The sequence below is a fragment of the Eubalaena glacialis genome, chromosome 16 (genome assembly GCF_028564815.1).
Source record: "Eubalaena glacialis isolate mEubGla1 chromosome 16, mEubGla1.1.hap2.+ XY, whole genome shotgun sequence".
Classification (NCBI taxonomy): Eukaryota; Metazoa; Chordata; class Mammalia; order Artiodactyla; family Balaenidae; genus Eubalaena; species Eubalaena glacialis.
This window is the reverse complement of record NC_083731.1, coordinates 77,620,733-77,637,285: the sequence shown is the minus strand read 5'-3', so window position 1 is coordinate 77,637,285 and position 16,553 is coordinate 77,620,733. Positions and strand designations below refer to the sequence as shown.

The window sequence follows — 16,553 nt, the reverse complement described above, 5'->3', positions numbered from 1 at the left end:
TTCTAATTGAAAGGCTTGGGGGAATGTATAAATACTCTAAACTCTTACTTGCTGTGGAAAAATTTTACTCATCACTGAATTATTACTTGGCCTTTGAAAATCATTATTATTTGGCTCCCTTGGAGAGATGGATAATTTACCTAATATGGACAAGTACTTTCCTCCCAAGAGGGAGTAGTTTTACTAGCCTGTGCCTCAGAGGATCAGAAATATACATGGGCAAAGGACTTGAATAGACATTTATCCAAAGATGTACAATAAGCATATGAAAAGATGCTCAACATCACCAATCATTAGGGAAATGCAAATTAAAAAACACAGTAAGATACCACCTCCCATCCTTTGGGATGGCTATTATCAAAAAAAAACACAAAATGACAAGCATTGGCAAGGATGTGGAGAAATCAGAAACCTTGGACATTGCAGGCGAGCATGTAAAATGGTGCAGATGCTATGGAAAACAGTATGGTCGTTCCTCAGAAAGTTCAACATAGAATTATCATGTGATCCAGCAATTCCACTTCTAGATATATTCCCCAAAGAACTGAAAGCAGAGACTTGAACAGATATTTGTACACCAGTGTTTATAGTAACATTATTCACAATAGTCAAAAGGTGGAAACAACCCAATGTCCATCAACAGATAAATTCATAAACTGTGGTGTATACATTCAACAGAGTATTTTTCAGCCTTAAAAAGGAATGAAATTCTGACACATGCTACAAGATGGATGAACCTTGAAAACATTATGCTAAATGAAATAAGCTAAACACAAAAGGACAATTATTGTATGATTCTACCTAATGAGGTATCTAGAATAGTTAAATTCATAGAGACAGAAAGTAGAATGGTTTATCAGGGACTGTGGGATGGGAAATTATTGGTTAATGTGTATTGAGTTTCCATTTTGGAGGAATGAAAAAGTTCTGGAAACAGGTAATTCTGATGTACATTTGTGAATGTACTTAATGCCACTGAATTGTATATTTAAAATAGGTTACAATAGTAAATTTTATGTATATTTTACTATAATAAAAATATTTAAAAGCCACCAGAACAACACTCCCATTCTTTGTTTCAGCAGAGTTGAGTTTAGACTGTGTTCTGATCTCTCTTACCTATTTAGATAGCCTTGAGTAAAGCCTTACCTTTTTAACTCTGTTGGGGGCAATTTTTGCTTTGACAGTTTGTAATTCTGGCTTTGCATTGTATGTACCATGCATTATATATACTTATTTGAACACACATCTGTTCCTCTGGTATTTTAAGCCCCTTGAGGTTGGAAACCATGTTGTGTTCATACTATCATCATCCAGAATGCATTTCCTGGTGTCCTTACAAATTAGAGCCTCAAAAAATTTTGCTGAAAACAATTTAAATTGTTTATATTATACACGGAGAGTTTTCCTGTGTACAAGTGACATCTTTTGGCACCAAATGGAATAGCTAGTACTGTATTAGTATTTTCCTCCAACAAATTGTTCTCTTTAAAAAAATCTAGATCCTATATATCTTTTTAAAAGTTTACCCAAAATAAGCATTGTTGCAATCAAAGGGTAACAAGCTAATGTTATTGCTAAAGGATGCTTTTGTCCCCTGGGTGGAGCCTACCTGGGACAATTCCATAGCCCCAACCAGGTCGGGAAAGTCACCACACTTATAAGAGATTCCCTAAATCATAATGATTAATTTATTAATAATTGGTATAAAGATGTTAGTTGAAACCAAGGAAAAGGAGAAGTATGTATGTTGGCTCTAGAGGCAAAAGGCTTTGCAAAGAACCCTGAGAAATGTCACTTGTATTGCTAATTGTCTTGAGGGAAAATTTTGTGCTTGAAAAAACTATTTGTAGTTGCCAGTGTTTTAATGAATATTCAATTTATTAAAATTGTAGACGTGTAAATTTAGATCTTTTAAGCCTTTAAGCTCAAGGTATTCATTTTATTATAAACTTAGTCAATTTTGTTTTGATTAAAAATAGTCTCTTTTTCTAACTCCTCAGTGGATTCTTACGTGCCATGAAATTTGAGAACCATAAGAGGGGTTTCTAAATTACAGTGAACGAATCTCTAATTCTTGAAGCATTGTCTCATTGAGGCCATAAAGAGTTAAGTTTTATAGATTTGGCATGAAGATTCCATAGCATTTTCAGTTCTCATTGGCACAGGTCAAACCATAGTTTCTTTCAGCCGGCACTGGTTTCAGGAGAGTGTGTCTGACTTTCTCCCAAGGATGATCCTGATAAAGAAAGAAAGCAAAGGAAAAGAAAGCAGGAATGGAAAACAGAGTTACACAGCAGGCCCCAGTGCAGAATTTGACTTTCTGTCTCTGCCACTTTCTTCCTTTCCTCAGGCAAACTTACTGAACCAGTACTAGTCAAACTCTGAAGATCTCAAGGACTTGCTCTGGTTTGTGCTTGCATCTCTAATGCCTACTGAAATCTGAGTGCTTACTGTTCATTCATTCATTCAAGAACTATTTATTGAGAGCCTATAATATACCAGGCACGGTTCTAGCTGCTGGCAATGTTAATACTGACCAAATAGCCAAAAATCCATGTTCTCATAGAAATATATCCTAGTGGGAAAAGACAGACAATCAAAAAATAAGTAAGAAGAACAGATAGTATGTTAGATGTATCAGTGTCCTCCAGGCAAATATCACCAGGAACACACCTGTAGTAGAACAACTTGGGTTTATTGTTGCAGTGAGGGAGAACTATCACCACAGGGAACTGTGGGGGAGCTCAGTAAGAGGGTGTTAAAAAGAACCTATTATAGGATTTAGGCCTTGGCTGGATAACTTTGGGGAGGTTCTAATAAGTAGAGATTTTCCTTGGATTGCATGTTGTCAGAAAGCAGGGACAATTTTATAATTGTGTCCTTGCCTGTTGTTGACATTCTGTGAGATTGTTTATGGCCAACAGGAGAACACCATGGCCTAGCTGTGAATATCAGGCCAATTTCCAGATTTCAGGGATTTTTGCTTTCTCAGATGATAAGTGCCCTGAAGAAAAAAAATAAACCAGGGAGAAGAGATAGGGAGTTCTGGATGGAGCTAGGTGGAGTGGTTTAGATTTACAAAAGGACAGTCAACAAAAGACTCCATGAGTAATTAACATGTGTGCAAAGATCTGAAGGAGGTGAGGAGGGTGAACCCACAAGTGAAAGGTGGGGAAATGAATAGAGGGGAGAGGGGAAATCCTTGACACATTCCAGGAACTGTAAGGAAAGCATGGGACTAAATGGTTAGTTAAAAAAGATAAGAGAAATGACCCAAACTAAGGTATTGCTGCTAGATACAGAGTGCCTAACCAGGTTATCCAGCACTGAGTGGAGTTCAAGCTGACTTTAGCAGGTACTGGGTCAAGACTGGACCACTTTTTGGTATGCTAATTAGGGGTATTGATCCAGGATTGGATAAGTCTAGACTGGATTATTTTAAAAAGCAGGTTTAGGCAGACTTTATCTCTCCAGCATTGTCTAAGAGCAGTTTCTCAAACAGCTTTGTGCTGGCACAGAGCATTCAAACATTTGCTAAATGCTTTAACTCCAGTCATGGGACCTCCCTAAACAGATTCCACATAGAGAACCTGAAATCATCTTAAAAAGTGTGTTGCATGAGAATGAATTCTGAGTTATGAAAATGCTTCTTCTAATTTGTAACTAGACAAGCTCTCTCATAACAATACTTTAAACATTTACTGTGTAAATTTTCACACTTTAATCTCATTGAACATTTTAACTGCCTTAAGAAATAGGGTAGGAATCTTTCCATTTATATTTGGTTGAACCATATGAAATTGCTATATTTTACCATTTTTAACCTACAAAAATGGCAGTTACATTTGGTCCTACCTAAAAGGTGAGGAAATTGGAGAAGTTAAGAAAGGCAAAGGAGAGTTAGTGGTAGAGTTTCACAACTCCTATACTTTTGTCTCCAGCCTAGATTACTCCCCTGGACTCCATACTCATCCACATCTCCTCTTGAACATCCATCTAGTAAGCTTGAAATTTAACATGGTAAAAACTGCTCCAATCAAAAGACATAGAATGGCTAAATGAATTTTTAAAAAGTATATGCTCTTTTGCTTTAGCTTTAAGAATGTGTACAGACTGAAAGTGAAGGGATGAAAAAAAGATATTCCATGCAAATAGACACCAAAAAAAAAAAGAAAGCAGGCTTAGTTATATTTATATCAGACAAACAGACAAAATAGAGTTTAAGCCAGAGTCTAATAACAGGCAAAGAAGGTCATTATATAATGAGAAAGGAGTCATTCCAAGACAATATAACATTTGTAAATATACACCCAACATGGGAGCACCTAATTATATATAGCAAATATCAACAGACATGAAGAGAGAAATAGATAGCCATACAGTAATAGTAGAGAACTTCAATACCCCACTTTCAACAATGGATAGATCTTGTAGATAGCAAATCAGTATGGAAACATTGGTCCTAAACTACATGTTATATCAGATGAACTTAACAAACATATACAGAAATATGAACTTAACAGACATATACAGACCATTCCATCCCAAAGAAGCAGAATACACATTCTTCTCAAGCACACATGGAATATTCTCTAGGATAGATCACATGTTTGGCCACAAAATAAGTCAATACATTTAAGAGATTAACTCATATCAAGCATCTTTTATGAAATCAGAAATCAATTATTAAAAAACTGGAGAATTTACGTGGAGATTAAACAACATGCTTCTGAATAGCCAATGGGTCAAAGAAATCAGAATGGCAATCAAAAAATATTTTGAGACAAATGAAAATGGAAAAGCAACATACCAAAACTTATGGGATACAGCACAAGCAGTTGTAAGAGGTAAGTTTATAGGAATAAACACCTACATTAAGATGCAAGAAAGATCTCAGATTAAAAAAACTAACTGTATACCTCAAAGGACTAGGAAAAAAATCTAAGCCCAAATTTAGTAGAAGGAAGGAAATAAATTTAAAAGAGTAGAAATAGAGACTAAAAAAGACAATAGAAAAGATCAATGAAACTAAGAGCTGCTTTTTTTTTAAAAGATAAACACAGTTGACAAACCTTTAGCTAGACTCACCAAGAAAAAAAGAGACTCAAATAAATAAGAAATGAAAGAGGATACATTGCAACTGTTACCATAGAAATACAAAGGATCATAAGAGATTACTATGAACAATTATATACCAACAAATTAGACAACCTAAAAGAAATGGATAAATTCCTAGAAACATACAACCTACTAAGACTAAATCATGAGGAAATAGAAAATCTGAACAGAACAATTGCTAGTAAGGTTATTGAATTAATAATCAAAACCCTCCCAACAAATGAAAGTTCAGGACCAGATGGCTTCACAGAATTCTACTAACCAATTAAAGAATTAATATCTAATATTCTCAAATTCTTTCAAAAAACAGAAGAGGAGAGGACAGTTTCAAACTCATGAGGTCAGCACTATCCTAATACCAAAGCCAGACAAGGACACTACGATAGAAGAAAATTACAGGTCAATTTTCACTGATAAACATAGATGCAAAAATCCTCAACCTAATATTAGCAAACCAATTCAACATTACATTAAAAGGATCTTACACCATGATCAAGTAGGATTTATTCCTAGGATGCAGGATGGATCAACATTCCTAGGATGCAGGATGGATCAACATCTGCAAATCAATCAATCATATTGACAAAATGAAGGATAAAAACTATATGATCATCTCAATAAATGCAGAAAAATTATGTTGCAAAATTCAACATTCGTTCATGATAAAAACTCTCAACAGACTGGGTGTAGATGGAACATACCTTGATGTAATAAGGGCCATATATGACAAGCCCACAGTTAACATCATAATCAATGATGAAGAGTTGAAAGCTTTTCCTCTAAGATCAGGAACAACACAAAGATGCCCGTGACACTTTTGTTCAATATAGTACTGGAAGTCCTAGATAGAGCAACTAGACAAGAAAATAAATAAAAGGTATCCAAATTGGAAAGGAAGACGTAAAACTGCCTCTATTTGCAGATGACATGGTATTATATATAGAAGACCTAAAGATGTCACCAAAAAACTGTTAGGACTAATAACCAAATTCAGTAAATTTGCAAGATACAAAACCAATATACAAATATAATGCATTTGTATACACTAATGACTATTAGGAAGAGAAATGGAGAAAATAACTCCATTTAGAATTGCATCAAAAAGAATGAATTACCTAGGAATAAATCTAACCAAGGAGGTGAAAATCTGTACACTGAAAACTATAAGACATTGATGAAGTAAACTGAAGACATAAATAAATGGAAAGATATTCTGTGCTCGTGGATTGGAAGAATTAGTATTGTTAAAGTATCTATACTACCCAAAGTGATCTACAGATTTATTACAATCCCTATCAAAATTCCAATGGCATTTTTCACAGAAATAAAAGAAACTCCTAAAATATGTTTGGAACCACAAAAGACCCCAAATGGCCAAAGCAATCTAGAGAAAGAAGAACAAAACTGGAGTTATCACACTTCCTGATTTCAATCAATATTACAAAGCTACAGTAATCAAAACAGTATGGTATTGGCATAAAAAAAGACACATAGATCAATGGAACAGAATAGAGATCCAGAAATAAACCTATGCATATGTGGTCAATTAATTTACAACAAAGGAGCCAAGAATATACAATAGGCAAAGGACAGTCTCTTCAATAAATTGTGTTGGGAAAACTGGGTAGCCACACGTGAAAGAATGAAACTGGACCACTATCTTACACCATACACAAAAATTAACTCAAAATGGATTAAAGACTTGAATGTAAGACCCAAAACCATAAAAGCCTTAGAAGAAAACATGAGGTGAGCTCCTTTATAGTGGGCTTGACAATGAATTTTTGGATTTGACACTAAAACCAAAGGCAACAAAAGCAAAAACAAACAAGTAGGGCTCCATCAAATTATGAAGCTTCTGCATAGCAAAGAAAATCATCAACGAAACGAAAAGACAACCTATGGAATGGGAGAAAATATTTGAAAGTCATATATCTGTTAAAGAGTTAATATCCAAAATATATAAACAACTCATATAACTCAGTAGCAAAAAACAACCTTATTAAAAAACCAGCAGAAGAATAGAATAGACATTTTTCCAAGAAGACATACAAATGGCCAACAGGTACATGCAAAGGTGCTTATCATCACTAACCATCAGGGAAATGCAAATCAAAACCACAATGAGATATCACCTCACACTTGTTTGAATGGCTATCATCAAAAAGACAACAGATAACAAGTGTTGGTGAGGATATGGAGAAAAGAGAACCGTCATGTGCTGTTGGTGGGAATGTAAATTGGTGCAGCCACTATGGAAAACAGTATGAAGTTTTCTGAAAAAATTAAAAATAGTTCTGTATGATATAGCAATTCCACTCTGGGTATATATATGAAGGAAACAAAACCACTATTTTGAAGATACATCTGCACCCCCATGTTTACTGCAGTATTATTTACAATAGCCAAGACATGGGACCAACCTCAGCATCCATCCACAGATGAATGGATAAAGAAGTTGTGGGGGCTGTCTCTCTCCCTCTCCCTCCCTCCCTTTCACTTTCTCTCTCACCCTCCATAAATGTATATATATATATGTAACTGTGTGAGGTGATGGATATTAATTAGACTTATTGTGATCATTTCAAAATATATCAAATTATGTTGTACACCTGAAACTAACACAATATTATATGTCAATTATATCTCAATAAAACTGGGGGAAAAACATGGTAAAAATTGAACTTCAAATTCACCAAGTCTTCTCCTGCCATCTTTCCCATCTCAGTAAATGGCAACTCCATCTTTCCAATAGCTCAGGCTAGGAAACTATGGCTGTCTTTAACTTCTCTCATTTTCTCACACTCATATTTAGCCATCAGTAAATCCTGTCAGCTCTGCTTTTGAAATATAACCAGAATGTGACCACTTCTTACCATGCTGTCCAAGCCACCACTTTCTTTATTCTATATTATGGTAATAGCTTCTTAACTGGTTGCCTGTTGACATCTGCTTTCCATACAGAATGACCTTTTTTAAACATCTAAATCTGATTATATCACTCCTCTGCTAGAAATGTTCTGATGACTTCACATAGCCAAAGTCATTAAAAATCCTACAAAACCCTTTATTTCTCACACCTCCATGACCTTTTTGATCTCATCTTAACACATTTCTGCCTCCAGGCCTTCGCATTTGTAGTTTCTTCTACTTGTAATTCTCTTCTTTAAAATTAAAAAATTCCAATTGTAAATACTATGTATTTCTAAGAGATCATTTAAAAAGTAATCATAATATCAACATCACACTATAAAAGTAAACTATAATTCCATAATATCGTCTGATACACAGTGTTTACATTTTCTTAGTTTTCACAATTAAAAAAAAAATTGTTTGTTCAAATCAGGATCCAAACAGTGTCCACGATTGCATTTGCTTAATATGTCTCTTAAGATATTTTTTTAAAAAAATTATTTATTTACTTTTTTGGCCATGCCCTGTGGCATGTGGGATCTTAGTTCCCTGACCAGGGATTGAACTCATGCCCCTTGCAGTGGAAGTGCGGAGTCTTAACCACTGGACCACCAGGGAAGTCCCTAAGATACTTTTAATCTATGAAATTCTGTCTCCATTTTTTCACGTCCTTTGTTTAAAAAAAAAAAGATTGGACATTTTGTGGGGTAGAATTTCTGACATTCTAGATTGATATTGTTTAATATGTTTATCTCCTTTTTATTTCCTCTAACCAGGTTATTAGATTAGACCTGGAGGCTAGACAGATCCAAGTTTGATTTTTTTCACAAATATTTCATAGATGTGTTTGTATTTTACCTATTGTATTACATTGATGAGAGGCTATAATGTCTGGCTGGCTCCTTTTTGTGATGTTAAGACTTCAGTAGATTTAGGTATTGAATTAATTCAATGTAGCCACTAGGGGTCAGGACTTTATCTTAAAAACAAGCACTTCATTAAAAAAAAATGCAGTGCTCACATAAAATTTTTTTTTTAATTAAAAAAAAAAGCACTTCATGAAGGATCTAGGCTTAAGTTTTGTAAAAGAGTGAAAAAAATCTATGTTAATGATGTGTCAATTTTAGGAATTTCTGGATAAAAATTTTTTGACTCAAATATAAATGTTTGCTGCTTTAAAAGTTTAAATATGTTTTTTTGCAATATAATCTTTCTATTTTTAAATCATTATCACTATGCTAAAATTATGTTTCCTAGATTTAAATACTCCTGTACTCCAGAAGTTCAAGTCACTTTATATGCTGCTTTAACTGTATATAGTACTCTGGTTAAAGTGGAGAAACAGGAAGATAGGACAGAAGGAAGAATAGTGGTGAAACCAAACATGGAGTATAAAGCACTGAGCAGCAAAGGAGAGGAGGAAGTAAATTTACATATCCGTGGCTACAGTGGAAACTTGAAACTGCTTCCTCTCTGGGGCTGTTCTCAGGCCCGTTTCCCAGTGCTATCTCCAGAACTTTGTAAGAAACATGCCTTGCTATGGGTAGCCTTGTGAGTCCAAAGAAGTTCTTCAATTTAATCATTTAAGAATTTTGATTGGGGATGCTGCTATGTGTTGTTTGTGTTCTTCACAAGTGGGAGAAATTTAACTCAGCGATGTAACTGTTATGGTAAATTACTGGCCAAAAACCTCATGCCAAAACAATAGATGAGTATGATAATAACAATAATATATACATTTTTAGAATCATCCTATAGGGGTGGAAAAACATGGACTAACCCAGAGAACCCAGGGTTTAGATTCTGGCACTGCTTTACTATGGCGTCTTGTAACATGACCACTTTGAGCTTCTGTTTACCTGTATGTGAAGTGGGACCAGTGAGACCTAGAGCTGCCAGGGTGGTTGCAAGGGTTGGGTTTTCTTCTTATCTCATTCATTGCTTCTATTTAGTTTCCCTTACTGGATCTTTGCACAGTCCCAACCTCATTTCTTTTTATTGCTGAATATTCCATCATATGGATATATCACATTTTATTTATTTATTCATCAATTCAGGGTCATTTGGTTTGTTTCTACTTTTTGGTTATTTTGATTAATGTTGTTATAAATACTCATGTATAAGTTTTAGTGTGCACGTATATATTTTTCTTCTCTTGGGTATTTATCCAGGGATGGAATTATTATTATTAAGTCATATGGTAACTCTGTATTTAACCTTTTTAGGAAGTGCCAGACTGTTTTCCAAACTGGCTATACAATTTTACATTCCCACCAGCAGTGTATGAGGGGGCTCCAATTTCTCCAAGTCCTTGCCAACATTTGTTATTGTCTGTCTTTTTGATTACAGCCATCCTAGTAAATGAGCAGTGATACCTCATTGTGGTTTTGGTTTGCATTTCCTTAATGGCTGATGATGTTGAGCATCTTGTTGTGTGCTTATCAGTCATTTGTATATCTTCTTTGGAGAAATGTTTATCCAGATCTTTTGCCCATCTTTTAATTGGGTTATTTTTCTTTTTATAGTTGAGTTGTAAGAATAATTTATATATTCTGGATACTACTCCTTTATCAGATATGATATGTAAATATTTCCATCCTTTTTGTGGGTTGCCTTTTTACTTTCTTGATAGAGTAATGTGAAACACATTAATTTTCATGACATTCAATTAATCCATTTTTTTCTTTTATTCCTTGGGCTTTTGGTGTCAGATCTAAGAAACCGTTGCCTAATGTAAGATCACAAAAATTTTTGCCTGACTTTTCTTCTAAGAGTTTTACTAGTTTCTCTAATTTTTTCCTTGGAAACTATTGATAAGATCTTCGTATTTAGAAGAATTTTTCCCCCCTGTGCACTCCCCTGGTGTAGGTAAATGTTTAACAACTGGCTTTCTGAAAAAAACGTGCATGCATATCTTTGTGTACATAAATTATTATAAATTTTACTTTTTAAAAGGAAGTGCACTAGGCAATTTACAAGTAATAATAAAATATACAGTACTTTGTGTCAAAATTTCACATACCAATCGATTATCACAGAATGCTTTCATTCATTTTTGCCAAGTTCTTGTATCCATGACTAACCTATAGTAGAAATTCAACCATAATTTGATAAATTGAATTTCATCTCAATCTGTTAACTCTTTCCCAATAAATTTAATATCATTAAATCTGATATGTGACCTACTGTTAAATGATTTCTCACCTGAACAAATCAGAGTTGGGAAGAAATTCGCAGTAGCACATCATTATACAGTATTTATATCATATAGATACAATAGAAGTAAATAATGTCAAAAGCAAGGATAATAACAAAACATGATGAGTTTTAAATTTTTTTGAATTTTATTTATTTTTTTATACAGCAGGTTCTTATTAGTCATCCATTTTATACACATCAGTGTATACATGTCAATCCCAATTGCCCAATTCAGCACACCCCCCACCCCCACCCCCCCACCGCTTTCCCCCCTGGTGTCCATACGTTTGTTCTCTACATCTGTGTCTCAATTTCTGCCCTGCAAACCAGTTCATCTGTACCATTTTTCTAGGTTCCACATATATGCGTTAATATACAATATTTATTTTTCTCTTTCTGACTTACTTCACTCTGGATGACAGTCTCTAGATCCATCCACATCTCAACAAATGACCCAATTTTGTTCCTTTTAATGCCTGAGTAATATTCCATTGTATATATGTACCACATCTTCTTTACCCATTTGTCTGTCGATGGGCATTTAGGCTGCTTCCATGACCTGGCTATTGTAAATAGTGCTGCAGTGAACATTGGGGTGCATGTGTCCTTTTGAATTATGGTTTCCTCTGGGTATATGCCCAGTAGTGGGATTGCTGGATCATATGGTAATTCTAGTTTTAGTTGGTTCTATTTAGTTGGTTCTAGTTTAGTTCTATTGTTGGTTCTGGAAGGAATCTGTCATACTAAGAGTTCTCTTCTCTAACTTAAACTTACATTCTACTTCCATAGAGGAGTCTCAACCATCGCAAGGTCTATGGCTCCACCAGATTAGGACCAGGGGGTTAGCTATAACTAACTAGTCATAGGCAGTAATCTGGGTGGCAGAAACCTAGGACCAAAGTCACTGAGTCTACCTAACCCCTAGGAAAATAATGAAATGAGCCTGAGTCAGGAACTGTGGGGCCAGTACAGGAGTCGTAAAGGCTGGGAAGAAAATAGCATTTCTAAGGTTGGCTGCTAGAGATAGGAAGGATTAGGCAAGGCAGAATGCTGCCCTGAGGCTCCTTTAAAAATTCTGATTTCTGGAGTGGGAGGGATCCAGGTTGCTGGATCTCTTAACTTGGGAAAGCAGCTCTGCCCAAAAATATCTTCTCCATACTCCTTGGCATATTTTGACTACTGACAGATGAGCTAATAGTTTTAATTTTGTTGAAAAGTTTATTTTGTTTTAAAATAAAAACAGCTTCTGGAACACTGAAGGTAGGGAGATGCCAAATCACTCAGTGTGCACAAATATGATAAGACTGTTTTTTCTGCATTTCTGCAGGGTTCCTAGTTCCCCAAAACTGAAACTAAATTGAGATTTTCTCTTTCAAGTAACTTTCACAAAACTCAAAATTCTAGAGGTATTTTATCTCGTTAATGACTATGAAATTTATAAAATATTGAGCTTTTAATTTTAATATATGCATCGTTGGTTTAAAATAGTATTACATATTACAGTATAAGTCCACTAATTTTATTTCTATAATTCATTCAACCAACTATTTAGACAGCACTATTATGTACCAGAAGTTGTACTGTAGGCATAAGGATGAAAAGGGGGGCTTCTGTTTTGAAGGATCAACTATGATATAATTCTATATATATGGTAGAATGTATCTGTTCATATGGTAATGTGAACAAAAAAGAAGACATTTTCTTTGGAAAATATGGGAAAGTCCTTTCTCTAAGTACATGAAAACCAGGAATGTGATTACTGTAAGAAAATCGGGGGCTCATGGGTCATGTATTAAAAAAAAGTACACCAAGTCCATTAAGAAGAAGGTTGGGGGAGCTTGACTCTTAAGCAATAAGATTATCTTAAAATTTAAAGGGATTTGTGTATGTTTGTATTCTATCAATGGCAAGAGAGAGATTCCCATACCAGAAAGAGAAAATCTTTGTTATTGTTTAATAGGGTGCTTGAATATGTTGAAGAGAAGGGATTACAAAGAGTAAACTAAAGAGGGAAGTAAAATAGCCCGTGATGAGTACTTGGAATGATTGATGGATAAACACTCCAGTGTTGTTTATATTTGCATTGGGAAATATTTTAAGCACCTGGATTTTAGTTAATCCTATTTCCCAAAGCAGTAATGTTCTCCATATTTGTATAGCAACCCAAGGAAACCAAACAAAGATAGATAGATTGCCAGCACAGAGGCTAAATCAGGTATTCCTCTGAATCAGAGTTACAGAGTTAAAGTTGTCTGTATTGGAATTTAAGCAACATGTCTTTCCCCTTTAATCGTCCCATACAGAAAAGGTTAATATGAGTGTGATAAACGTTAACTAGAAGTTATAAAATACTCCATGTTGAGTTTTATAAGAGAGGTGTCAAGATGGTGAGTAAAAAGGACTTTGTAAGAGAGAACGTTATAAAGCTGTTGAATGCTGGAATGGGTTATCAAAAGAGGTTGTAGAATTTTCATGTGTTAAGAACATTAAACTTTACAATGTGGATTCATTTAAGTTAACAGTGTTTTTAGAACAACCTCTGACTTTGTGCATGTGGTTATCCTAATGTATTTTCTATGACCCAGTTCAATCAGTACTTTCACTAAGAAGCCTTTCCTTAGCTATCCACAAAGGTTTGATTATTTCTTCCTTTGTATCCTCATGTCATACTATCACAGCTCCTATAAAATTTTAGGACAATTCTTTATGTAGATTTTACTAGATTATAGTTCTTATAGAGCAGATAGTCTCTTATTTATCAGTTATATTTCAAGTTTCCAGTTGAGTGCCTGCCAAAAATAGATAATCAGTATTAAATAAATCCCATACCTCTTCCATTCTACCTAAATTGGTCATTTCATTGTCTAGGAACTGGCTCTGCACATTCCAATTTCTTGTGTTTATGTCATTTCCCTTATTTTGGAATGCACTTTCCTCTTCTCCATTTGATTAATTCTTATGTATCCTTCCAGGTCCAGCACGAATCTCACTTCTTTCATAGAGCCCCCAGGAGATTAAAGTCTTGAGTGACCATTCTTTCCTTGGAAATTCTAAAGAATTTATTTATAGGTTTGATGGATTTTTTTAAAATGCATGCCCCATGACTCCTCAACTAGTTTTTGAGCATCAGGGATCATGCCTTTTCCCTCTTTGTTACCCCAGGGCCTGGCACAGTGCTGTATTCAGAGTAGCTGGTCAATAATAAATAATACTTGGTAATAAGGGAGGTGAGAAAATGGCTAATCTGATCACTTACGGAACTTTCTGTTGAAGACACTAATGTTAAATCTAGTTTCTAAAATCTGCACACAATGGAGAAACAGGATCAACATTTCGATATTATAAAACAAAGGGACAAGTCCGCATCCCTCTTCCAGAACACTTGGGGCCAGACTGTTTTGGAATTTAGAATTTTTCCTTTTCACTGAGGTAGCACTTCCCATTAATATTTCACAATAAGTGGGTAAATAAAAACATCAAAGACTGTAAATATCCTCATGCTAGTTCAGATCAGGTTTGAGTTAATAAAATGAACCTTGATAATCTGAATTGCATAGACTGTGAAGTCAAATTATTTGCTTGGTGATTAACCTGCAAGTCATATTGTTGACCTTGTAAATTGTTCATAATCTGAAGTTTAGCCTTTGTAGTTTACTTAGTATTCCTTTTAGTTTCAATGGGGAGATGCCATTTTAATATAAATGTCACAAAAAGACGATAAATCAGGATCTCAGTATTCAGCAGATAACTGTTCTGTTATTTTGGGGTGAGAATTCTGGCAAGAGTTTTTAAGGCTCCCTGTTCAAAACAACTACTTGTTTAGACAGAATGAGCTTAAAAGACAATAAACTTCAAAATGTGGGAAAAAACCTTTTAATTGATTGACTCTCTCAGGATCACACTCATATTTTTCTATTTTTTAAGTGTTTAAAGAGGATTTAATTTCTAAATAAACTGCATTTCTATATACCTGAACTATATACGGTATTTTATATTCTCAGCATCTACTCTTCTTGGCTAGAGCTCATTATATTTTCTAATCCCACATTCATGGATTTAGTTGAGCAATCTCTCTTGGCATGTATTTAGGTCAGTTTATTTGTTCACAGAAATGAGGTCATTGTCATATGGAAGCATTTATTGTATTATTTAACTAATAAATTGGAACAATGAAACCTAGAAAACATTTTTATCAAGTTAAAATATCAAACCACACAGTTTTTTCCTTTTCACTCTTACCATAAAATTGTTCCTAGGAATTGTGCTATTATACAAAATTTTTTTCCAAACATGATTTTTTTAAAATATTGAAAAACAGGCTCTGACAGGGTGGACCCCACATAGGATAGTAACTTATATGGACTTTTAAAAAACAACTTAAAAGAGGATCAAAAGAGAAAATGGAGGAGAGATTGGAAATGGTAGTTGAGAGGAGGAGGACGAAGTGCTGAATGGTGAGGAGCCTGGATTGAATACAGTGGCAATGGATTTGGGAACACCTTTTAACACGTTACCAGGAGCCATGTGATGAAGGGTGACTGAGGGTGCTTTTAACCAGACCCTATAAAGGGTGTGACTGTGAAAATAGAAAGACAGCATCAGACCTAAGAGACCTTATTAAAAAAGAGCAACAGACCATAACAATGGGTCAAATGTAGTTGGCAAAGGAGAAAGGGAAGCTTTGGTAGAAATGGGGAAATTGGGAAGGGATAATTACTAGTTGAGATTAGTGATATGCTAAGTTTTCCTGTAAGTTTCAGACCACTAATACACAGGTTTTGTGTGTATGTCGTGGCCTATCCATGAAAGAATAAGAATGGCCATGTTGACAAATACAAGTTGGCCTTACCTCTGTATTGGGAACAAGCCGGTCACTCGACACACACCTCTCCACAGATACCTGAAGGCAGTGTAGTGTTTAAAAATAAAATAGGCCCATTAAGTGTTGACTAATTGGGAACCTCGTCACCGTTATTTAGCTGGTTGAGGTTAAAAAAGAAAGAACATAATTTCTGTGACACTGTGAAGTATATAATGGTGGTGAAATATTCCCTTCCCTAAAAGTGACTATGGCATCGCTGTGCTGTGTGCTGTGTGGAGATGAATTGGTCAAGTTCTTTTTCTTACAAGTGACAGAAGTCTAACTTGTACCATCTTAGGCAAAAGAAGAGAATTTATTGGCTCATATAACTGAAAAGTTCAGGGATTCACTGCTTCAGACATGACAGTCCCCAGTTATTTAAATGATGTTGTCAGGCATCTGTTTCTTTTTTCTATCTCTTGACTCTGTTTTCTTTGCTGTTGGCTTTGTTTCTATGTCA

The 16,553-nt window shown here is 34.9% G+C and overlaps 1 protein-coding gene across 1 annotated transcript in view; it reads right to left on the bottom strand.

The window, feature by feature from the left end:
- SUPT20H (SPT20 homolog, SAGA complex component) overlaps positions 1 to 16,553 on the bottom strand; it is a 113,842-nt gene that overhangs the window by 49,246 nt on the left and 48,043 nt on the right. Inside the window, exon 3 of the mRNA XM_061170925.1 lies at positions 16,082 to 16,132. Within this exon, the coding sequence (XP_061026908.1) occupies positions 16,082 to 16,132 (51 nt within the window). The remainder of the gene's footprint in view (positions 1 to 16,081; positions 16,133 to 16,553) is intronic.